This window comes from Mesoplodon bidens (genome assembly GCF_964165515.1).
Source record: "Mesoplodon bidens genome assembly, chromosome: 1".
Taxonomy (NCBI): domain Eukaryota; kingdom Metazoa; phylum Chordata; class Mammalia; order Artiodactyla; family Ziphiidae; genus Mesoplodon; species Mesoplodon bidens.
The window spans coordinates 202,469,970-202,495,965 of NC_138176.1; the positions used below are offsets into that span (position 1 = coordinate 202,469,970).

The 25,996-nt window shown below is 41.8% G+C and overlaps 2 protein-coding genes across 2 annotated transcripts; both read left to right on the forward strand.

The window, feature by feature from the left end:
• Positions 1–2,129: 2,129 nt before the first annotated feature.
• On the forward strand, positions 2,130–5,512 carry LOC308615347 (HMG box transcription factor BBX-like). The gene is given in 2 exon segments (XM_081230701.1): positions 2,130–4,993; positions 4,995–5,512. Coding segments are annotated over 2 exon segments (2,820 nt in total). The 5' UTR covers positions 2,130–2,273; the 3' UTR covers positions 5,095–5,512.
• A 15,097-nt stretch (positions 5,513–20,609) lies between these two features.
• Positions 20,610–23,631, forward strand: LOC308617942 (HMG box transcription factor BBX-like; the record flags this gene model as incomplete). The annotated part of the gene is given in 2 exon segments (XM_081235346.1): positions 20,610–23,530; positions 23,532–23,631. Coding segments are annotated over 2 exon segments (2,820 nt in total). The 5' UTR covers positions 20,610–20,810.
• Between the last annotated feature and the right edge of the window lie 2,365 nt (positions 23,632–25,996).

A 25,996-nucleotide genomic window follows, 5' to 3' on the forward strand; every position in this document is an offset into this window, starting at 1 on the left:
GGCTGGTAGTCATGAAATCGGGGAATATTTGAGCTAGAAGGAATGTTAAGAGAGCATCTGATTTACTGATGCTTAACCAGAACTGAATATCAGAAAGGCACCTCATACTTGGGGCCCATCACAAACCCAGCAAATACACATTTCTGGGTGTCCCACCTGGCCACGTGTCTTTAAACAAGACCCCCTACCCGCCCCACCCCCCCAATTTTTCTAGCTTTCTTCTCTGGTTAAGAAGCATTGACCAACTATTCATATTTCAGATGTGACAACAGAGACCCACAAATGTTTAGTGAGTTTCTCAGGTGCTCAGTTAATTAGCAGAAGAGCCAAAACTAGGGCACAGACTCCCCGTTGCAAGTTCCTGCCCCCTCTCTGCACCCCCATGACTGCCCAGTTATCATCTATGAACACAGAGAGCCAGAACCCTGGGCCAGTCATAGAAATTTACCTTTCCTTTACACTTCTGTATTCCGTTTTTCATAAGTTCCTTTTTCTTCTGCTCTATTCCTCCTATATCTGAAGTCTACTTTCCAAGCTAAAGCAATTCCTCCATTTGAATACTGTTCACTAACAGAACTAGACCCAGCTGCCCAAGAATTCTCATCGAAGAACACCCTTGCTTCCCTTCGTGACCACCAGGTCGGTGCCAAGCACAATTTTGCATGAAAGTACAAAATGTATACACTTTCCTAAATGTGGTAAGACCCAGGAGTAAAACCCACCTTCATTAAAATTGCAGGGCTATTTTAATCTCCTTTCTGGCACAAGCAGAGAATTGCAGGAGCCACAGAAACAAACTTAAGAGAGGCAGATTTAATTTCACATGTGTATTTAAAATCTGATAGACTCAGCTATGGGTAATGGAGAATCTAAGTCTGAATGGGACTCAGCTCCTATGTCAGGGAGCTGATTGTCTCATGGAGGATTCAGTTGTATAACCAGAGCAGACCCAGGGAATGGGCTACCAGAGTTTTCAACTAAGGAGGATGGGGTCAGAACGGAAGCTCTTCCTTGGGGGTATTGCGGTGGGCTTCACGGAGGAGGTGGCCACCCTGATGCAGGTGATATTGACAGAGTAGGGTGGGTGGGGTGCATTCCAACTAAGAAAACAGCTTAAGGAAAATTACCTGACCGAAAAAAATGAAATGTATAAGAGGAAAAATCAGCTATAGTTTGGAATATACCTTAAGTCCCACAAGGAATTGAACAGAACTGATGATCATTGGCCAGAATCTTCTCAAGTCCTTCAGAGGTCAGAAGACGAACAAAGCATTTTAACAGGGAGTCTCTTAAACTTAGGAGATGGGTGCCTCTGACCTCAGCCTCCCACGTGAGAGCAAAGGCTCTCAAGCTCTAAGTTGCACATAAGTCACCTAGAGATTTTATGAAAAAGTAGACTACTGTTCAGTAGGTCTGGGTGGGACCTGAGATTCTACATTTCTAAGAAGCTTCCAGGTGACGACCATGGTCTAGAAGACGAGCCCAGCCACAGATGTGACACTTGCAGGCCCCAGGGGGCCAAGCTCATCTGTGTGCAGCAGGGGAGGCGGGAGCTTGGCTACGTGGCTGGGCGTCCACGTTCCGTCCCATAAGCAAGGCCCTACAGGACACGGGGCAGACCCAGAGCTGGAGGGCAGGGCCTCAGCCTCCAGCACAGCGCAGTCTTGCCTCAGGTCCTAACGTGTCAGGAGTGGGTGGATTATGGTTTAAGAAAATATTTTATATGTTTAGAAGAGTTGAGAGTCATTCTTATTTTTTTCGGGAAGAAATTGTATTTAATTAGATTAATTAATTAATCATTTAAGTTGAAGTATAGTTGATTGAGAATGTTGTGTTAGTTTTAGGTGTACCGCACAGTGATTCATATATATATATTCTTCTTCAGATTCTTTTCCATTATAGGTTATTACAAAATATTGAGTATAGTTCCCTGTGCTATAGAGTAGGTCCTTAGTGGTTACGAGAATCATTCTTTAAAACTCAGAATCTTGGAGTGTACAGTGAAGGGAGGCCAAGCGGCCCCGCGAGCTCCTCTCTCTCCACTCTCCCATAGAGAAGCCCTGACTGGCCGCTGAGGGCGAGCCACACACACGCCCTCGTGCCCGGCGAACCCGCGCGGTCAGTATCATATGACACAGGCTTTGCCGCAGTTCATCTTCCTCCCTGTGTACTTTCCGTTTGCCTTCCTGGAATTCTGCTGCATCACAGAAGCTGGAAGTTCTGATGTTCCATTGAAATCACGATGGAAAGTCTTGACTTGACCGGTCAGAGTCATGAGAGGCAGTCATAGAAAAAAAGATTATTCCGCAGAAGGAGAAGGAGCTGGAAAACGACCAAAACGAAAGTGCCTTCAGTGGCATCCATTGCTAGCAAAGAAACTTCTTGACTTTTCAGAAGAGGAAGAAGAGGAAGACGAAGAGGAGGATATTGATAAGGTTCAACTTCTTGGGGCCGATGGTCTAGAGCAAGATGGTGAAACTGAAGATGATGAATCACCAGAACAGCGAGCCCGGAGACCAATGAATGCATTTCTCTTATTTTGCAAACGTCATCGCTCTCTTGTACGTCAGGAACACCCCAGGCTTGATAACCGAGGTGCTACCAAGATACTAGCTGATTGGTGGGCTGTTCTCGATCCAAAGGAAAAGCAGCAATACACAGACATGGCCAAGGAGTATAAACATGCATTGATGAAAGCAAATCCTGGCTACAAATGGTGTGCTACCACAAACAAGCCTGTGAAATCCCCAACATCTACTGTCAATCCACGGGAGAAACTATGGGCCTTCCCATCTGACTCTTCAAGAGACTCGCCAAGCCCCAAGAAAACAAAGCCTGAAGAAATGCCTCAGCTTAGCTTTGGGATGGCTGATCCTACTCAAATGGGAGGCCTGAGCATACTGCTTTTAGCTGGAGAACATGTTCTTGGTACACCAGAGATATCCTCTGGCCCTTGCAGGCCCGATGTTTCAGAATCCTCTGAATTGCGTCAGAAGTCACCATTATTTCAGTTTGCCGAGATATCTTCAGGTACCTCCCCCCCTGATGTTCCATCAAAACAATGTGAAGCATCAGCCTTGTTTCAGTTTGCAGAGATTTGTTCGAAGACTTCACAGTTGGGCGCTGCTGAACCTGTAAAACGCTGTGGCAAGTCTGCACTCTTTCAACTGGCAGAGATGTGCCTGGCATCAGAGGGGGTGAAAATGGAAGAATCAAAGCTAATAAAAGCCAAAGAATCAGATGGCGGAAGAATTCAAGAACTGGAGAAGGGCAAGGAAGAAAGAGAAATGAAAATGGAGAAAATAGATGAAGCCGGGTTCCAGAAAGAAGCAGAATTTGAAAAATCAGCTAAGGAAAATGTAAGAGATTCTAAGGAATTAAGAAATTTTGAGGAGCTGCGAATGGATGATATAATGGGTATAGAAATGGAAGCTCCTAAAGCAATTAAAAAGGAAGAATTAGAGGAAGATCAAAAAGGTAGTCACTTCCCTGATTTTTCTTACTCTGGCAGTAGCAAGATAATAATAAGCGATGTTCCCAGTAGAAAGGATCACATGTGCCATCCTCATGGCATTAGGATCATCGAGGATCCCACAGCATTAAGCAAACCAGAAAGGCTAAAAAAGGAAAAGAAGAAAACCAAAATGGATCGACATGGAAATGCTCAATCCACACCCAAGAAGACTTGCAAAAAGAGGCAGTCCTCGGAATCTGATATCGAGAGTGTCATGTACACCATTGAAGCTGTTGCAAAGGGAGACTGGGGCATCGAGAAGCTTGGAGATACCCCTGGCAAGAAGGTCCATACATCCTCGAGTGGCAAGGGAAGCATTTGGGATGCCAAGCCACCAAAGAAGAAAGTGAAATCAAGAGAGAAGAAAATGTCAAAGGAGAAATCCTCAGACACCACCAAAGAGTCAAGACCTCAAGATTTTATCAGTATTTCTGCCAGCAAGAACATTTCTGGTGAGGTCCCAGAGGGTATAAAAGCAGAACCTTTGACCCCTACGGAGGATGCATTACCACCCAGTCTATCGGGACAGGCCAAGCCTGAGGACAGTGAGTGTCACAGGAAAATAGAGACTTGTGGCTCCCGGAAATCTGAGAGGTCTTGCAAAGGTGCTCTTTATAAAACCCTGGTGTCTGAGGGTATGCTTACCTCTCTGCGAGCTAATGTTGGCAGAGGGAAACGAAGGTCAGGAAAAGGAAAGTCCTCTGATCATGAAGAGTGTTGGCATGAAGAAAGCTGGACATTCCAGCAGAGTGGGACCAGTGGAAGCAAGAAGTTCAAGAAGACAAAGCCAAAGGAAGACTCTCTCCTTGGCTCAGCAAAGCTGGATGAAGAATTTGAAAAGAAATTCAACAGCCTCCCTCAGTACAGTCCTGTTACATTTGAGCAGAAATGTGTACCTGTCCCAAGAAAAAAGAAGAAGACCGGACATATGTCCTCAGAACCGACCCAAACCAGCAAAGGTCCTTTCCAGTCTCAGAAAAAGAACTTATTCCACAAAATTGTCAGCAAATACAAGCACAAAAAGGAGAAGCCTAATGTTCCGGAAAAAGGAAGTGGGGATAAATGGTCAAACAAGCAACTCTTCTTGGCTGCCATGCACCCTACAGAAGCCATATTTTCAGAAGACAGAAACACCACAGAGCCTGCTTATAAGGTTAAAAATGCCCCATCCATTCCCAACACTCCAGAGCCAACAACGGCGCAAGAACCCTTGGTGGGCAGTCAAAAGAGAAAAGCAAGGAAAACCAAGATCACACACCTTGTCAGGACAGCAGATGGCCGGGTCTCACCAGCAGGAGGTACTTTGGATGACAAACCAAAGGAACAACTGCAGAGGAGTCTTGTTAAGGTGACCGAGACAGGCTGCAATGACGAATGCTCACACAACCAAGAGGCCACGGAGACGCGGAGCAGCACCCCGGAGATGCCCGCCGTGTCTGCGTTCTTCAGCCTCGCTGTGCTGGCCGAAGTGGCTGCCATGGAACATGCATAGAAGTCAGAGATCAACTCCGCTCACCCATGATGGACAGCCAAAAGAAATGCCCCAGACTCCTGTACTTATTTCTTGCGCTGACCAGTGAAGGGCCCTTTCATTGTAAAACATTGTGCTTTACCTACTACCCTAGCCTTGTCTTTATTGAGAGATGCTAGTGAGTCCATGTGGTGGCAAATATAGACAGCAAACAAGTGCTTGTTGCCCTACATGGCCCAGATTCACTTGAAGCAGAAGTTGGCACCCTGGGCCAGTTTGTTCTTTCAGAACCCAGAGTCTTTGAGGGTGATGTTGTCTGTCTGATAATGAGCAGAAAAGGGATGATCCTAGAGCTTTGCTTTCTATTGAAGGCTTTTGATGGTAATAGGTGGTAACTTGGTAAAAGGCTGCCTTTACTGTAGCTCATCCAGCATCTCTTTTACCAACCAGAGAGTGTGAAACTACTTTCATATATTACCTAGTTATTCTTTCAAAACAAAAACAAAAAACAAAAAACCAAAAACTGACACACTGCACTAGTTATTATTAGATATTCTTGGTCGTTTTTGTACGTGGAGGTTTATGTTCTAAGATGGTTTATATAATAGGTTATACCTACATTTATATTGTAGAATAATATTAAAAAGCCTCTTCCAGAGACTCCCAAACAGCACGGGCAGGCAGATGTACCGCTGTTAGCGGTGTATGCTCGGCCTTGTGGTCCATATATTCTGCACTTTTATATTGGCCACCAGAGTGGTAGTTTGCTGGCAAAAAGAGAAAGAGAGAGAAGAAGAAAAATTACAGTTCTTACAAGCAGAATTTTTTTCTTAGCCTTGAGTGACCAAGAAGAATTTGCTTGGGTCAAATTGTGGCGAGTATTTTCCCAGACAGGGGAAGAGTCCAGCAGATTACAGATTACTGATGTTTTCATGCCTTGAGGATTCTTTTATTTTTACACAAGGGTCTGAGTGACCAATGGATCGTTCATACAGACAAAAAAAGAAAAATAGTATTCAGAAGTGACCTTAGTATTACTTCACTATTCAGAACACATTGAAGACACACTCACTTTGTGTGGTCTTTGAGCTACAGCCCTTTTACATCCATCCCAGACAGACTGGACGGGTAGCAATTGCTATGCACAGCCTAATTGGCACTGCAGGTTTTTAGAGCCATTTTGAGTTTTTGTGGTTACGGAGGTATTGATGAGGGAGGTGTGCCTGACCAGAGTGGGACTCGCAGTTATAGATCCACCTGCAAGTTTCCTGTTTCCTTTTCATGTTTTGTTGCTTTTGAACATAAAACCAACCATACATATGCCAGTGCAACTGGATTAACTGGCTTAGAACATTCAACATATTGACTCCACCACCTGACGTTCACAGTACCTTGTTTCTTAGCAACAGATGCAAAGTGATAAATCAAAATTAGTCTTCGGCTACAGAATTTACAGGGTATTTGTTCCATAGCACAAAGTATTTCCCCACTCTTGCATCACAGCACAAACTACCAAATTTTAATTATTGGATTCCAGCAATAATTTTTACTGGTTTTCAAACTGGCGGAATTTTGATAGTGTTAGTTCAAGTTTGAAACTTTTGAATTAGATCTCTAAATGGTGACCGTTTACAAGGTTTTATCTAGCTCTCTTATTTATACTTGACTGAATTGTAATGATGATTTTTCTTCTAATCGTAATTTGACCTAATAGCCATACCAAAAAATGACTCTATTAGTACTGACTAGGTTTAACTTTTCACGGTTGTAGATGTTACTTCAGTTTCGGTGCTGGAAACTATGTACAACATACTAACAGAATTGAAAAAGAACAGAGAGATTTGGGCTTTTTTTTTTTTTCAAAGCAGGTAAAGAGGGCATCAGGGCATTGGAACGGTGTCCTCAAAAATGCATATTCCTTGTGGGCATGGAGGAAGAAGGAATTAGTAGGCAAGGTTAATCAGAGGCAGAAGCTTAGCCCCATTCACACAGAAATAAATCAGGTGAGCAACCCCAGATTTTAGCATGATATTTTTACTATGATGCTGTTGTATTAATATTTTCTAAATTTCGAAACACAAAGTGAATGTTTGAAAATTGCTGGGTCCCAGTGTTGGTGGCTGTTGGAGTTTCTGGACCACTTGCTAGCAGTGATTTAAAAATTATAATTAGCTAAAATCCAAAAAAAAAAAAATCAACAACAAAACTTGTTTGGTGCAGAACATGCACCTTGACAATGGCACTAACTTGTTATTCTCTAGAACATGTTAGAACAGGTCTATTTTTGCCAGTGCCCTCTCCTCCGGTCCTCTGAGTACATTTCACTAGAGTTCCTTAACAGAGTGCTGTATATTCATGGGACCTTTTTAAAACAGAAGCAAAACAAAAGATGACTTTTTTCTATGTGATTAATATATCTTACCTGATCTGCTTTTCCTCAACCTCAGTGGCTTTTCCCTTAGGCAGGGGTCGGGGTGGAGGGCAACCTACTGGATACGACTGTTTTCAGATACTTTAGAAAAAAAAAAACCCACCTTTTTGTAGACATGCTTAATTTTTAAGCGGTTAGGCACTGAGAGTAGCAGAAATCCTGCAAAGCTTTATAGTCTTTTAGACACTCACCTTGTCATTTCTCTGAGTAATGTCTTGATTTCAAAAATAGTGCTTTTCTCATGCCCTGAATCCACTGGAGAGGGGTGTTGGTATTTTCAGGTAACAACATTTGTAAGCACACATATTGCAGACCAACATGTAGTACCCTCCCCCATTTATCATTTTCATTTCACTTCTCTCATTCTTTTTTATTTTGGAAAATCATATTGCTATGGTGTGTACCTTAATCTGCCAGCAAACACCATCTACACTCACATTTGTCCCACAAGCATCCTCAAGAGAAAAAGTTGTTGCACCTTATGTATATTTCAAGCAAACCAAAATATGATGCTCTTCTGCTTTTGCTTTATTCTAAATTGTTGTATCATATCTTTCTGAAACCATTCTGAATCTAGTTGAAATTATCAATATTTATGCTTTTACCTTAATTTCTAGATTCAAACCTGTATATAAATCTTTTGAAAACAATTGTCCTAGCCCTTCTCTGTGTTGCTGGAAGCGGATGATTTAGGCTCAGATGGAGACACAGTACTGTTCCAGTTTTCTTTAGCCTTTTATTTATTTAGTTATTCTGGGTATTTTCCTATGTGATTTTGAAGTGTGTAGAGTATATTATAGTTACTGAAGCTGCAGCTCTAAGAAGCTGAGTGAAAGAGAGAAAATACTGTAAGACGCCCTTCTTAAGTGTTTATTTGTTTGGATAACTGTAATGAGGCCAGGAAAAGGCAAAAGGTCCCACAGCCACTTTGAAGACACAGGTTCTTATCCCCAAACTAGGTTAGGTCCCAGATTTTAGATCAAAATGGTGAATTCTTTAAAGCCCTCTTTTTCAAAAGGATATATCATACCATTGTAATTCTGACAGTCTTTGCCCCCATCCCCGAAAATATATTTATTTAATTCCGTCAGATGAGCTTTCTACCAGTGCCCCCTCAAAGCCATGCTGAACTCATTCCCACATTATCACTGTTATTATAGTTCCTGCCATTCAGACTGCTGCAGAGAAAAAAAGGGATGGAACACTATGAACCAAAAGGAGCATCTGAACGGGTCTGGTTATTTAGAATCCAACTTGTGTAATCCCTGTCACTCTCTTATCAAGTCAGATGCTACTCTGCCTGAGTCATAGAAAATTCTGTTTGCACTCTGTAGTCCTTGGCTCATCCTCTGGAAATGTTTGCACCTATGTAAAATCTCAAGCAGATTATAAATCAATACAGCACTAGGAGTAAGCTGAAAACTGAATGACATGTTTTGTTTAGACAGTTCCGGGGGAGGGATGGGGAATATCAAGTAACTCTGTTCCAAGTTTGGCATTTGGCATTAATGTGAAGCAGTGGGACCATGCTGCCTGCTAAAGTACTGTACGAATCTAAGTGTTCTGGAGACCAGCAGCTGGAGGCTGGAGGCCAGCATCCATACAGCAAAGGGGAAGCATCGCCGCTTCTTGGGGGAAAAGGAAGGAAGTCGTGCAAGGCCTGGAGTCATCATTTGTAAAGGGAAAGTCGGGGTGTACGTGATGCTGTGAGAAGGTTCACCTTTGATTGCACTGCTCCACAGAGCCCTCAGATAAGGCCAATCCTAATGGGCTACCTCAGCTTTAACTGTTAACTTCAGTAAGTCCTGTTTCAAAGGTTTGTCTTTTTTTGCTTCTACCGTCAGTGCCACTGTTTTCCACTGCAGTGTTTTGACTTCCCAAACCACCTTCTCCGGAGAGAACAATGTATTGCTGAAAATGGGCAGTAGAAGCAAATGCTCTTATGACATTTGACCTATAAAGTATTCAGAGTGACTGTTAGGTGGGAATTAAAATTTAGCTTTCCCCACATAGGATCTTGTTTTGCACCTTATAAAGAGTGTACTACTTGTTAATTAGGTGTTGCTTTTATTTATACAAGCATTCCCAAAGAATTAGATTTGGATTTTGTGTGTATTTGAGTTTGGGGATTTTTTATTTTACAGTTATCTTATTTAGATTGACTAACATCATACTTACAATAAAAAAAGAAACAGGGGTTCAGTTCATCTTACCAGATATGTCTGGTGATGTATTCAGAGTCTGATGGACTGCTTTGCTTCGATATAGTTTGGAAGTGATAGTGAAGTTTATTGTACCCCATAGTAAATGACCTTGTCCTTTTCACTGGGGACATTATCGTACATTTTAGAAAAAGAAGCAGCAAAAGAGTGAACAACAAGACAAGTACATTTGATTCCCCTCACACACCTCCATCTGTCTGTGCTACGCTTTCCTTAAAAATATCAATATACATTTTCTTCACACATACAAAAAGTTTCCTCTCCTGGCCAAATTTTATTTGTGGTGGTATGATTTATACTAATAACGGAAAAGAGGAAACCTTGTACTGAGAAGTTCGGTGGCCACTGTTTCCTTGTTGCAGTCAGTGGTCAAAACTGATCCTGCCCTGAAGTTGATCTTTTTTTTTTTTCTTTTATTTATTTATTTATTTATTAGTTTCTGCTTAATAACAAAGTGAATCAGTCATACATATACATCTGTTCCCACATCCCTTCCCTCATGCATCTCCCTCCCTCCCACCCTCCCCATCCCACCCCTCCAGGCGGTCACAAAGCACCGAGCTGATCTCCCTGTGCTCTGCGGCTGCTTCCCACTATCTATCTACCTTACGTTTGGTAGTGTATATATGTCCATGCCTCTCTTTCGCTTTCTCACAGCTTACCCTTCCCCCTCCCCATATCCTCAAGTCCATTCTCAAGTAGGTCTGTGTCCTTATGCCCGTTTTACCCCTAGGTTCTTCATGACATTTTTTTAAAAATTCCATATGTATGTGTTAGCATATGGTATTTGTCTTTCTCTTTCTGACTTACTTCACTCTGTATGACAGACTCTAGGTCTATCCACCTCATTACAAATAGCTCAGTTTCGTTTCTTTTTATGGCTGAGTAATATTCCATTGTATATATGTGCCACATCTTCTTTATCCATTCATCGGATGATGGACACTTAGGTTGTTTCTATCTCCGGGCTATTGTGAATAGAGCTGCAATGAACATTTTGGTACATGTCTCTTTTTGAATTATGGTTTTCTCAGGGTATATGCCTCGTAGTGGGATTGCTGGGTCATATGGTAGTTCTATTTTTAGTTTTTTAAGGAACCTCCATACTGTTCTCCATAGTGGCTGTACCAATTCACATTCCCACCAGCAGTGCAAGAGGGTTCCCTTTTCTCCACACCCTCTCCAGCATTTATTGTTTCTAGATTTCTTGATGATGGCCACTCTGACTGGTGTGAGATGATATCTCATTGTAGTTTTGATTTGCATTTCTCTAATGATTAATGATGTTGAGCATCCTTTCATGTGTTTGTTGGCAGTCTGTATATCTTCTTTGGAGAAATGCCTATTTAAGTCTTCTGCCCATTTTTGGATTGGGTTGTTTGTTTTTTTGCTATTGAGCTGCATGAGCTGCTTATAAATTGTGGAGATTAATCCTTTGTCAGTTGCTTCATTTGCAAATATTTTCTCCCATGCTGAGGGTTGTCTTTTGGTCTTGTTTATGGTTTCCTTTGCTGTGCAAAAGCTTTGAAGTTTCATGAGGTCCCATTTGTTTATCTTTGTTTTTATTTCCATTTCTCTAGGAGGTGGGTCCAAAAGGATCTTGCTGTGATTTATGTCATAGAGTTCCTCTAAGAGTTTGATAGTTTCTGGCCTTACATTTAGGTCTTTAATCCATTTTGAGCTTATTTTTGTGTATGGTGTTAGGGAATGATCTAATCTCATACTTTTACATGTCCCTGTCCAGTTTTCCCAGCACCACTTATCGAAGAGGCTGTCCTTTCTCCACTGTACATTCCTGCCTCCTTTATCAAAGATAAGTTGACCATATGTGCGTGGGTTGATCTCTGGGCCTTCTATCCTGTTCCATTGATCTATCTTTCTGTTTCTGTGCCAGTACCACAGTGTCTTGATTGCTGTAGCTTTGTAGTATAGTCTGAAGTCAGGGAGCCTGATTCCTCCAGCTCCGTTTTTGGTTCTCAAGATTGCCTTGTCTATTCGGGGTCTTTTGTTTTTCCAAACAAATTTTGAAATTTTTTGTTCTAGTTCTGTGAAAAATGCCAGTGGTAGTTTGATAGGGATTGCATTGAATCTGTAGATTGCTTTGGGTAGTAGAGTCATTTTCACAATATTGATTCCTCCAATCCAGAAGCATGGTATATCTCTCCATCTATTTGTATCATCTTTAATTTCTTTCATCAGTGTCTTATAATTGTCTGCATAGAGGTCTTTTGTCTCCTTAGGTAGGTTTATTCCTAGATATTTTATTCTTTTTGTTGCAATGGTAAATGGGAGTGTTTTCTTGATTTCATTTTCAGATGTTTCATCATTAGTGTACAGGAATGCCAGAGCTTTCTGTGCATTAATTTTGTATCCTGCTACTTTACCAAATTCATTGATTAGCTCTAGTAGTTTTGTGGTAGCATCTTTAGGATTCTCTATGTATAGTATCATGTCATCTGCAAACAGTGACAGCTTTACTTCTTCTTTTCCGATTTGGATTCCTTTTATTTCCTTTTCTTCTCTGATTGCTGTGGCTAAAACTTCCAAAACTAGGTTGAATAAGAGTGGTGAGAGTGGGCAACCTTGTCTTGTTCTTGATCTTAGTGGAAATGGTTTCAGTTTTCCACCATTGAGGACAATGTTGGCTGTGGGTTTGTCATATATGGCCTTGATTATGTTGAGGAAAGTTCCCTCTATGCCTACTTTCTGCAGGGTTTTTATCATAAATGGGTGTTGAATTTTGTCAAAAGCTTTCTCTGCATCTATTGAGATGATCATATGGTTTTTCTCCTTCAGTTTGTTAATATGGTGTACCACATTGATTGATTTGCGTATATTGAGTAATCCTTGCATTCCTGGAATAAACCCCACTTGATCATGGTGTATGATCCTTTTAATGTGCTGTTGGATTCTGTTTGCTAGGATTTTGTTGAGGATTTTTGCATCTATGTTCATCAGTGATATTGGCCTGTCGTTTTCTTTCTTTGGGACATCCTTGCCTGGTTTTGGTATCAAGGTGATGGTGACCTCGTAGAATGAGCTTGGGAGTGTTCCTTCCTCTGAAGTTGTTTGGAAGAGTTTGAGAAGGATGGGTGTTAGCTCTTCTCTAAATGTTTGATCGAATTCGCCTGTGAAGCCATCTGGTCCTGGGCTTTTGTTTGTTGGAAGAGTTTTAATCACAGTTTCAATTTCAGGGCTTGTGATTGGTCTATTCATATTTTCTATTTCTTCCTGATTCAGTCTTGGCAGGTTGTGCATTTCTAAGAATTTGTCCATTTCTTCCAGGTTGTCCATTTTATTGGCATCGAGTTGCTTGTAGTAATCTCTCATGATCTTTTGTATTTCTGCAGCGTCAGTTGTTACTTCTCCTTTTTCATTTCTAATTCTATTGATTTGAGTCTTCTCCCTTTTTTTCTTGATGAGTCTGGCTAATGGTTTGTCAATTCCTTAAGTTGATCTTTATGCACAGAATTAGTTATTGTGAACATTACTACTCTTTCCAGAGATTTTCTAATAACTTGGGCCAGAACTGGTTACCGAGGAGCAAGGACCTAATTCCATGCCTCCACACCCTCCCACTGCACCGCACCACACGTCTTACCTCCCAAGCTCTAACCTAAATCACAGAGGCACGCGTTTCGTGGACTAACCATGACCTCCCCTGGCGGCCTCAGGGGAGTGCTCACGTCCACTGACACCTCCCTTTAGTGCCTCAGCTCGTAGTGGCAGAACTGGGGTGGGGGAGGTTTGTGATCTGGAGCTCAGCTCAGCACATGCTCGGCAACATGTTTCTCATTTCCTTAGCATTCATGGCTTGCTCTCAGGAATCTGTCGAAAAGGAATAAAAACCACCCGAGAGTCCACATTACCAGATTATGAACTTTTCCCATAGGTTTGAATTGCTTACTTACCTATTATAAATTAACCACAGCTTCATTTGGCCACCAGGTCTTAAGTCTGTTGACAGTTTTCAGCATGACCGAATTGCTCATTTTTCTTGCTTTCAGAAATTGGCTTGGTTCTCTTTAGAGTTGGTGTAAACGTGCCATGTAATAAATGATTTCCACTTAATGGTACAACAGAATTATTGCTTTCTTAGATGTATGTGTAGTGAAAGTCAATATACACGTTTATATAATTTCTTTCCTCAAAATATTATACTTAATTTGATATTTCTAAAAATTGCACATGTAAGTCATGTGTAGAACATGCTAAGGTACTTTAACTGTGATCTTAAAACTGAATAAAAAGTATTTAATAAAAAATCAGAATATTGGGCTTCCCTGGTGGCACAGTGGTTGAGAGTCCACCTGCCGATGCAGGGGACGCGGTTTCGTGCCCCGGTCCGGGAAGATCCTACATGCCGCGGAGTGGCTGGGCCCGTGAGCCATGGCTGCTGAGCCTACGCGTCCGGAGCCCGTGCTCCACAACGGGAGAGGCCACAGCAGTGAGAGGCCCGCGTACCGCAAAAAAATAAAAAATAAAAAATAACTGAGAATATTTTAGTATTGCAAGAGTTCTGCAGCTCTTAATAGTTTGTAAATCCACTATCTCATTTGTAATTCACATTCTCAATTCTCTTACTCTAAGGGAATAGTTAAGACAACTTTCCTTGTTGAAAAGGGTATAAGGTATGACAAAGCCCTGAGATATTTCAGGAAATCGTATTTATTGAGAAACTGACCAAGAACCCACATTTTTCCCTGTTCCTCTAAGAAGTCTCCAGAGAAAGATTTTCAAAGACTGTCAGTTCAGTTCTTCTCCCTGGAAGAAGTCTGGCTATTTTGATCCCTAACTGAATTTACATAGATCATCTACATTTGACCACTCAGAGGTACTGAAGAACATTGCTTTTGTTCTGGACCATATGATGTATTTTAAAACTTAAAGTTGAAACATAACATATAGTGCTTCTTTGCAAATATGAGTCCAAATAAGAACAGAAATCAGTCACTGTAGAAAAACATGTAGCCCAACAGACATCTTGACTGGGCAAGGAAGCTTCACCTACTTCACCTAGGGACGAACCCACGTCCCCTGCATCGGCAGGCGGACTCTCAACCACTGCACCACCAGGGAAGCCCTGAAAGGAATTTTTTATCCAAAGTTTATAATGATTGTCTACAAATCAGTGAGAAAATTACAAATGCCCAGTTTAAAACTGGGCAAAAGATAAAGACAAGTTATTCACAGAGCAAACTGTATAAATAATAAATCAACACATAAAGAAATGTTCAACCTCACTAGAAATCAGGGAAAAGCCAATTTAAACATGAGATAGTATTTTTAACTTCGAATTGGGGGGGGAAAACCGAAAGAGGGAGTGTTGAGGAAGGATTTGGGAACCAGTTCTTTACATATAGTACTGAGAAGGTTGTAAATTTCAGGGAAATTTGTGAAGGAACATTTCAAAAGTTTATACATCCAGCAGTTCTACTTCTATAAATCTTTCCTAGAGATATGTGTACCTGTGTGCAAATTTATATTTACAAAAAAATATTTTCTGCTGCATTGTTGGCAATGACAAAAAATTAGAAGGAACCCAAATTCCCATCAATATGAGTGGTTAAATGACAGTAGAGCCATACTCTAGAATGCTCAGCTTCCAGTAACCAGAATAAGCTCGACCAATGTGCACTGATGTGAGAAATTTCCAAGATACATCTTAACCCCCTTGGTAGTATTCTTTTTTTTTTTAAATTTAATTTATTTATTTTTGGCTGTGTTGGGTCTTCGTTTCTGTGCGTGGCTTTCTCTAGTTGCGGCGAGCGGGGGCCTCTCTTCATCACGGTGCGCGGGCCTCTCACTGTCGCGGCCTCTCTTGTTGTGGAACACAAGCTCCGGACGCGCAGGCTCAGTAGTTGTGGCTCACGGGCCTAGTTGCTCCACGGCATGTGGGATCTTCCCAGACCAGGGCTCGAACCCGTGTCCCCTGCATTGGCAGGCGGATTCTCAACCACTGCGCCACCAGGGAAGCCCCGGTAGTATTCTTCATATCTTAAAATGTGCATACCTATGACACATAAATTCCATGTCTAATTTTCTGTCCTACAAACCTACGAAAAGCTACAGACTTCTGATCAATATCCCCCAAACTATTGTCAATTGTAAGAAGTATGTCCAAAAGAAAAAAAAAGAATCAGAAATCTGTTCAAAACCAGCCGATTTTAAAGAACTTATTATCCCCTCACCCACCTCTGTCCTTCTATAGCAACACTGGAAGACTGCAACTAGGAAAGAGAGCAAGCCTAACTCCCACCTCAAATCTTGTCTCTCAACTACAGGGTATGATGAAGTCATTTAAAAAATATATTTAAAGGAGACTGAACCCTTAGGTGAAAGACCCCAATAAGTTATTTCCCTAAAATAGACAGTAAATAAAGAATTTGGAATGAGTTGCAGTGGAAAGATGTGAAATCTCTTTCTTTGGGTCTTCTTAAAATGATAACATTCCCACATATGTCTGCAGTGTTTTAAATATTTTCCATTTATGTAGTAAACATTGCAAGACAGAAAGACAGAGGTTATTTCCATCTAGATGTTATCCTTTCCCCCCAGTGGAACTATGCTTTCCTTTCTAAACACATGAGCTCTCCTTTTTCGAGTCTGAGATTGGAAGATCTCATGGTTGAATTGCTAACACATTTATCTTTATTTGGGTTGAGTTTGATCCAGCTACTCTGAAGACTATGGTTTCTTCACTAAAAATTGCTTCCATTGTAGATTTATCACCTGGTTGGCAAACACTGGATAACTTCAGGCACAAGAACGTTACTCTGAACCTGGGTGTGGTCAGTGAGATAGAAACCAACATTATTTTTTCCTTCATGATACGAAATATACTCTATCTTTACTCCCAGGGTTTTGTCCAAAAAACTCATAAAACATAAATTGACTCTGCCCTTCAGACTCCCATGTTCTCCTCCAATCTACACAGCAAAGTCTAAGTTCAATTACACCAAGACTGATGCCAAATTTCAAAAAACGAGAGCACCCTCCATTTCTGCTAGTTCCAGGTGTGTTGTTCCAGGTGCACAGAAGTATCTTAAAAAGTCTTAGTAAATCTCATTCTACAATAAATAATTACTCAACAAGTTCTCTCTGGACCAGGGTATACTAAGCCAGTGTCTGCTTTCTATTGCAGGCGAAGAAGTTTGTGGTCTTTCATGGAGCTTCCGTTTACCAACCTGGAAATGGCATTCATTTTATTGGCTTTTGTTATCTTTTCCCTCTTTACTCTGGCTTCCATCTACACTGACCCGGATGAGAGGAATGAAGGTAAACAGAGAGAGCTCTTCATAAGAGTCCCCGTTTCCTTTCCCCACCCAATCATCTTTCGCTATGGTTTGATTTGGTTTAGTTTCTATTCTGTATGTGAGAATGAGTTTGTTTTGCGGTGTGCTGTGTGTGTGTGTGTGTATGAGAGAGAGGAGACAGAGAGACAGAGAAAGAGAGTTTTATTAAATAGCCTGAAATATCTACTGTGGCATTTTACCATTCTTTATTAAGAGAGGTTTGGAAATAGAAACGATTATTCACATGACTTTTAATCCCAGAATTTTGCAGGTCTTATGCCCTGAATTATATATATATATATATATATATATATATATATATACATATATGTATATATATATATACATATATGTATATATATAATTTTTCTTTCACCATCCTCCCATCACTGCCCCTCATCCCTGTCCCCCATCAGAAACTTAAAATGTGCAAAAAGCACAATATCTTTCAAAGTCATTAAAGGTAATTTTCACAGGCTAAATGCAAGTTCACAAGAAACAAATTCCATTATCGTATACATATATGGTGTGTGGAGGTGTGCGCTTTTGTTCAACTATAAATAAGAAGGAAAAGAATTAAAGGTTTTTTCCTAATGAGCTCTTGTCAAAGCCCAAACTTTCAAAAAAAAATGTAGAAGCGTTTAAAAAACTCAACACCACATGTTTGCTTATTGCCAATCCTAACAATTATTAGCAATAATATGTAATTTAAATGGCAGTTCTTGGTATTTCACTGTAGTTCAGGTCCTACCAAATTTCACACAAAATTAATGGTGACTGACCATTTTTGAGGGCAAAAATTATACATATATATATATATATATATATATATATATATATGGCATATGCTAAGGAAATAATATATGTTTGTAGAGAATAAGATAAAATCATAAAAAGAAAACTGTGCTTCCTAAAATTGGGATACCTCTCCATCAATTTTTGGCTGTGAAAGAAGTGCTCTCTGTAAAAGACAATAGTATTCTCTGTCTTATAAACATACTACACTTACATAAATAGAAAACAAGAAGCCACAGTAAACAGACATTTAATTTGTGCTGACATGAAGATTGGGAAGCATAACTGGAGTCTGTTAAGTCCTTTCCATGCTCCATATTGTTTTAGTTTAAGATGGGTTTGGCTGAAAGAAAGAGTAAGAGCAAAATTGCAGTTACTTTAACTAGATGATAATGTCTTTCTCTCACACATAAAGGAAGCCTGGGGGTAGGAAGTTCCCTCCTGACACGACTCCCTGGTGTCCTGGACCCAGGCCACACTGTCTTGGTTCCCTCCCATCTCCTATGGCAGCTCCCATGTCCAGCACTGGCCCAGCTGGCCCATCTTCCACTATCATCTATGCATGCCTGTCAGCAAGAAGAAGCAAGAGGGCACACCTCTTTCTTTTAAGAGCGCTCCCAGGACCTACACTCACCACTTCCCTTTGGCCAGAATTTAGTCCACGGACATACCCAAAGGAAAGCTGGGAAATGTAATAGTTATTCTGGGAGGCGCGTGCGGAGCAAAAACTTTGGGTTTTGTTCCTAAAGGAAGAGGGGTACAACCAGCAGTGTCTGCCAGACACCTAGACTCCTAACCATGCATTCACTACGGGGCTGGTAGTCATGAAATCGGGGAATATTTGAGCTAGAAGGAATGTTAAGAGAGCATCTGATTTACTGATGCTTAACCAGAACTGAATATCAGAAAGGCACCTCATACTTGGGGCCCATCACAAACCCAGCAAATACGCATTTCTGGGTGTCCCACCTGGCCACGTGTCTTTAAACAAGACCCCCTACCCCGCCGCCCCCCCATTTTTCTAGCTTTCTTCTCTGGTTAAGAAGCATTGACCAACTATTCATATTTCAGATGTGACAACAGAGACCCACAAATGTTTAGTGAGTTTCTCAGGTGCTCAGTTAATTAGCAGAAGAGCCAAAACTAGGGCACAGACTCCCCGTTGCAAGTTCCTGCCCCCTCTCTGCACCCCCATGACTGCCCAGTTATGATCTATGAACACAGAGAGCCAGAACCCTGGGCCAGTCATAGAAATTTACCTTTCCTTTACACTTCTGTATTCCGTTTTTCATAAGTTCCTTTTTCTTCTGCTCTATTCCTCCTATATCTGAGGTCTACTTTCCAAGCTAAAGCAATTCCTCCATTTGAATACTGTTCACTAACAGAACTAGACCCAGCTGCCCAAGAATTCTCATCGAAGAACACCCTTGCTTCCCTTCGTGACCACCAGGTCGGTGCCAAGCACAATTTTGCATGAAAGTACAAAATGTATACACTTTCCTAAATGTGGTAAGACCCAGGAGTAAAACCCACCTTCATTAAAATTGCAGGGCTATTTTAATCTCCTTTCTGGCACAAGCAGAGAATTGCAGGAGCCACAAAAATAAACTTAAGAGAGGCAGATTTAATTTCACATGTGTATTTAAAATCTGATAGACTCAGCTATGGGTAATGGAGAATCTAAGTCTGAATGGGACTCAGCTCCTATGTCAGGGAGCTGATTGTCTCATGGAGGATTCAGTTGTATAACCAGAGCAGACCCAGTGAATGGGCTACCAGAGTTTTCAACTAAGGAGGATGGGGTCAGAACGGAAGCTCTTCCTTGGGGGTATTGCGGTGGGCTTCACGGAAGAGGTGGCCACCCTGATGCAGGTGATATTGACAGAGTAGGGTGGGTGGGGTGCATTCCAACTAAGAAAACAGCTTAAGGAAAATTACCTGACCGAAAAAATGAAATGTATAAGAGGAAAAATCAGCTATAGTTTGGAATGTACCTTAAGTCCAACAAGGAATTGAACAGAACTGATCATTGGCCAGAATCTTCTCAAGTCGTTCAGAGGTCAGAAGACGAACAAAGCATTTTAACAGGGAGTCTCTTAAACTTAGGAGATGGGTGCCTCTGACCTCAGCCTCCCACGTGAGAGCAAAGGCTCTCAAGCTCTAAGTTGCACATAAGCCACGTAGAGATTTTATGAAAAAGTAGACTACTGTTCAGTAGGTCTGGGTGGGACCTGAGATTCTGCATTTCTAAGAAGCTTCCAGGTGACGACCATGGTCTAGAAGACGAGCCCAGCCACAGATGTGACACTTGCAGGCCCCAGGGGGCCAAGCTCATCTGTGTGCAGCAGGGGAGGCGGGAGCTTGGCTACGTGGCTGGGCGTCCATGTTCCGTCCCGTAAGCAAGGCCCTACAGGACACGGGGCAGACCCAGAGCTGGAGGGCAGGGCCTCAGCCTCCAGCACAGCGCAGTCTTGCCTCAGGTCCTAACGTGTCAGGAGTGGGTGGATTAAGGTTTAAGAAAATATTTTATATGTTTAGAAGAGTTGAGAGTCATTCTTATTTTTTTCGGGAAGAAATTGTATTTAATTAGATTAATTAATTAATCATTTAAGTTGAAGTATAGTTGATTGACAATGTTGTGTTAGTTTTAGGTGTACAGCACAGTGATTCATATATATATATTCTTATTCAGGTTCTTTTCCATTATAGGTTATTACAAAATATTGAGTATAGTTCCCTGTGCTATAGAGTAGGTCCTTAGTGGTTACGAGAGAGTCCCTCTTTAAAACTCAGAATCTTGGAGTGTACAGTGAAGGGAGGCCAAGCGGCTCCACGAGCTCCTCTCTCTCCACTCTCCCATAGAGAAGCCCTGACTGGCCGCTGAGGGCGAGCCACACACACGCCCTCGCGCCCGGCGAACCCGCACGGTCACTATCATATGACACAGGCTTTGCTGCAGTTCATCTTCCTCCCTGTGTACTTTCCGTTTGCCTCCCTGGAATTCTGCTGCATCACAGAAGCTGGAAGTTCTGATGTTCCATTGAAATCACGATGGAAAGTCTTGACTTGACCGGTCAGAGTCATGAGAGGCAGTCATAGAAATAAAGATTATTGCGCAGAAGGAGAAGGAGCTGGAAAACGACCAAAACGAAAGTGCCTTCAGTGGCATCCATTGCTAGCAAAGAAACTTCTTGACTTTTCAGAAGAGGAAGAAGAGGAAGACGAAGAGGAGGATATTGATAAGGTTCAACTTCTTGGGGCCGATGGTCTAGAGCAAGATGGTGAAACTGAAGATGATGAATCACCAGAACAGCGAGCCCGGAGACCAATGAATGCATTTCTCTTATTTTGCAAACGTCATCGCTCTCTTGTACGTCAGGAACACCCCAGGCTTGATAACCGAGGTGCTACCAAGATACTAGCTGATTGGTGGGCTGTTCTCGATCCAAAGGAAAAGCAGCAATACACAGACATGGCCAAGGAGTATAAACATGCATTGATGAAAGCAAATCCTGGCTACAAATGGTGTGCTACCACAAACAAGCCTGTGAAATCCCCAACATCCACTGTCAATCCACGGGAGAAACTATGGGCCTTCCCATCTGACTCTTCAAGAGACTCGCCAAGCCCCAAGAAAACAAAGCCTGAAGAAATGCCTCAGCTTAGCTTTGGGATGGCTGATCCTACTCAAATGGGAGGCCTGAGCATGCTGCTTTTAGCTGGAGAACATGTTCTTGGTACACCAGAGATATCCTCTGGCCCTTGCAGGCCCGATGTTTCAGAATCCTCTGAATTGCGTCAGAAGTCACCATTATTTCAGTTTGCCGAGATATCTTCAGGTACCTCCCCCCCTGATGTTCCATCAAAACAATGTGAAGCATCAGCCTTGTTTCAGTTTGCAGAGATTTGTTCGAAGACTTCACAGTTGGGCGCTGCTGAACCTGTAAAACGCTGTGGCAAGTCTGCACTCTTTCAACTGGCAGAGATGTGCCTGGCATCAGAGGGGGTGAAAATGGAAGAATCAAAGCTAATAAAAGCCAAAGAATCAGATGGCGGAAGAATTCAAGAACTGGAGAAGGGCAAGGAAGAAAGAGAAATGAAAATGGAGAAAATAGATGAAGCCGGGTTCCAGAAAGAAGCAGAATTTGAAAAATCAGCTAAGGAAAATGTAAGAGATTCTAAGGAATTAAGAAATTTTGAGGAGCTGCGAATGGATGATATAATGGGTATAAAAATGGAAGCTCCTAAAGCAATTAAAAAGGAAGAATTAGAGGAAGATCGAAAAGGTAGTCACTTCCCTGATTTTTCTTACTCTGGCAGTAGCAAGATAATAATAAGCGATGTTCCCAGTAGAAAGGATCACATGTGCCATCCTCATGGCATTAGGATCATCGAGGATCCCACAGCATTAAGCAAACCAGAAAAGCTAAAAAAGGAAAAGAAGAAAAACAAAATGGAACGACATGGAAATGCTCAATCCACACCCAAGAAGACTTGCAAAAAGAGGCAGTCCTCGGAATCTGATATCGAGAGTGTCATGTACACCATTGAAGCTGTTGCAAAGGGAGACTGGGGCATCGAGAAGCTTGGAGATACCCCTGGCAAGAAGGTCCATACATCCTCGAGTGGCAAGGGAAGCATTTGGGATGCCAAGCCACCAAAGAAGAAAGTGAAATCAAGAGAGAAGAAAATGTCAAAGGAGAAATCCTCAGACACCACCAAAGAGTCAAGACCTCAAGATTTTATCAGTATTTCTGCCAGCAAGAACATTTCTGGTGAGGTCCCAGAGGGTATAAAAGCAGAACCTTTGACCCCTACGGAGGATGCATTACCACCCAGTCTATCGGGACAGGCCAAGCCTGAGGACAGTGAGTGTCACAGGAAAATAGAGACTTGTGGCTCCCGGAAATCTGAGAGGTCTTGCAAAGGTGCTCTTTATAAAACCCTGGTGTCTGAGGGTATGCTTACCTCTCTGCGAGCTAATGTTGGCAGAGGGAAACGAAGGTCAGGAAAAGGAAAGTCCTCTGATCATGAAGAGTGTTGGCATGAAGAAAGCTGGACATTCCAGCAGAGTGGGACCAGTGGAAGCAAGAAGTTCAAGAAGACAAAGCCAAAGGAAGACTCTCTCCTTGGCTCAGCAAAGCTGGATGAAGAATTTGAAAAGAAATTCAACAGCCTCCCTCAGTATAGTCCTGTTACATTTGAGCAGAAATGTGTACCTGTCCCAAGAAAAAAGAAGAAGACCGGACATATGTCCTCAGAACCGACCCAAACCAGCAAAGGTCCTTTCCAGTCTCAGAAAAAGAACTTATTCCACAAAATTGTCAGCAAATACAAGCACAAAAAGGAGAAGCCTAATGTTCCGGAAAAAGGAAGTGGGGATAAATGGTCAAACAAGCAACTCTTCTTGGCTGCCATGCACCCTACAGAAGCCATATTTTCAGAAGACAGAAACACCACAGAGCCTGCTTATAAGGTTAAAAATGCCCCATCCATTCCCAACACTCCAGAGCCAACAACGGCGCAAGAACCCTTGGTGGGCAGTCAAAAGAGAAAAGCAAGGAAAACCAAGATCACACACCTTGTCAGGACAGCAGATGGCCGGGTCTCACCAGCAGGAGGTACTTTGGATGACAAACCAAAGGAACAACTGCAGAGGAGTCTTGTTAAGGTGACCGAGACAGGCTGCAATGACGAATGCTCACACAACCAAGAGGCCACGGAGACGCGGAGCAGCACCCCGGAGATGCCCGCCGTGTCTGCGTTCTTCAGCCTCGCTGTGCTGGCCGAAGTGGCTGCCATGGAACATGCATAGAAGTCAGAGATCAACTCCGCTCACCCATGATGGACAGCCAAAAGAAATGCCCCAGACTCCTGTACTTATTTCTTGCGCTGACCAGTGAAGGGCCCTTTCATTGTAAAACATTGTGCTTTACCTACTACCCTAGCCTTGTCTTTATTGCGAGATGCTAGTGAGTCCATGTGGTGGCAAATATAGACAGCAAACAAGTGCTTGTTGCCCTACACGGCCCAGATTCACTTGAAGTAGAATTTGGCACCCTGGGCCAGTTTGTTCTTTCAGAACCCAGAGTCTTTGAGGGTGATGTTGTCTGTCTGATAATGAGCAGAAAAGGGATGATCCTAGAGCTTTGCTTTCTATTGAAGGCTTTTGATGGTAATAGGTGGTAACTTGGTAAAAGGCTGCCTTTACTGTAGCTCATCCAGCATCTCTTTTACCAACCAGAGAGTGTGAAACTAGTTTCATATATTACCTAGTTATTCTTTCAAAACAAAAAACCAAAAACTGACACACTGCACTAGTTATTATTAGATATTCTTGGTCGTTTTTGTACGTGGAGGTTTATGTTCTAAGATGGTTTATATAATAGGTTATACCTACATTTATATTGTAGAATAATATTAAAAAGCCTCTTCCAGAGACTCCCAAACAGCACGGGCAGGCAGATGTACCGCTGTTAGCGGTGTATGCTCGGCCTTGTGGTCCATATATTCTGCACTTTTATATTGGCCACCAGAGTGGTAGTTTGCTGGCAAAAAGAGAAAGAGAGAGAAGAAGCAAAATTACAGTTCTTACAAGCAGAATTTTTTTCTTAGCCTTGAGTGACCAAGAAGAATTTGCTTGGGTCAAATTGTGGCGAGTATTTTCCCAGACAGGGGAAGAGTCCAGCAGATTACAGATTACTGATGTTTTCATGCCTTGAGGATTCTTTTATTTTTACACAAGGGTCTGAGTGACCAATGGATCGTTCATACAGACAAAAAAAGAAAAATAGTATTCAGAAGTGACCTTAGTATTACTTCACTATTCAGAACACATTGAAGACACACTCACTTTGTGTGGTCTTTGAGCTACAGCCCTTTTACATCCATCCCAGACAGACTGGACGGGTAGCAATTGCTATGCACAGCCTAATTGGCACTGCAGGTTTTTAGAGCCATTTTGAGTTTTTGTGGTTACGGAGGTATTGATGAGGGAGGTGTGCCTGACCAGAGTGGGACTCGCAGTTATAGATCCACCTGCAAGTTTCCTGTTTCCTTTTCATGTTTTGTTGCTTTTGAACATAAAACCAACCATACATATGCCAGTGCAACTGGATTAACTGGCTTAGAACATTCAACATATTGACTCCACCACCTGACGTTCACAGTACCTTGTTTCTTAGCAACAGATGCAAAGTGATAAATCAAAATTAGTCTTCGGCTACAGAATTTACAGGGTATTTGTTCCATAGCACAAAGTATTTCCCCACTCTTGCATCACAGCACAAACTACCAAATTTTAATTATTGGATTCCAGCAATAATTTTTACTGGTTTTCAAACTGGCGGAATTTTGATAGTGTTAGTTCAAGTTTGAAACTTTTGAATTAGATCTCTAAATGGTGACCGTTTACAAGGTTTTATCTAGCTCTCTTATTTATACTTGACTGAATTGTAATGATGATTTTTTTTCTAATCGTAATTTGACCTAATAGCCATACCAAAAAATGACTCTATTAGTACTGACTAGGTTTAACTTTTCACGGTTGTAGATGTTACTTCGGTTTCGGTGCTGGAAACTATGTACAACATACTAACAGAATTGAAAAAGAACAGAGAGATTTGGGCTTTTTTTTTTTTCAAAGCAGGTAAAGAGGGCATCAGGGCATTGGAACGGTGTCCTCAAAAATGCATATTCCTTGTGGGCATGGAGGAAGAAGGAATTAGTAGGCAAGGTTAATCAGAGGCAGAAGCTTAGCCCAATTCACACAGAAATAAATCAGGTGAGCAACCCCAGATTTTAGCATGATATTTTTACTATGATGCTGTTGTATTAATATTTTCTAAATTTCGAAACACAAAGTGAATGTTTGAAAATTGCTGGGTCCCAGTGTTGGTGGCTGTTGGAGTTTCTGGACCACTTGCTAGCAGTGATTTAAAAATTATAATTAGCTAAAATCCAAAAAAAAAAAAAAAAATCAACAACAAAACTTGTTTGGTGCAGAACATGCACCTTGACATTGGCACTAACTTGTTATTCTCTAGAACATGTTAGAACAGGTCTATTTTTGCCAGTGCCCTCTCCTCCAGTCCTCTGAGTACATTTCACTAGAGTTCCTTAACAGAGAGCTGTATATTCATGGGACCTTTTTAAAACAGAAGCAAAACAAAAGATGACTTTTTTCTATGTGATTAATATATCTTACCTGATCTGCTTTTCCTCAACCTCAGTGGCTTTTCCCTTAGGCAGGGGTCGGGGTGGAGGGCA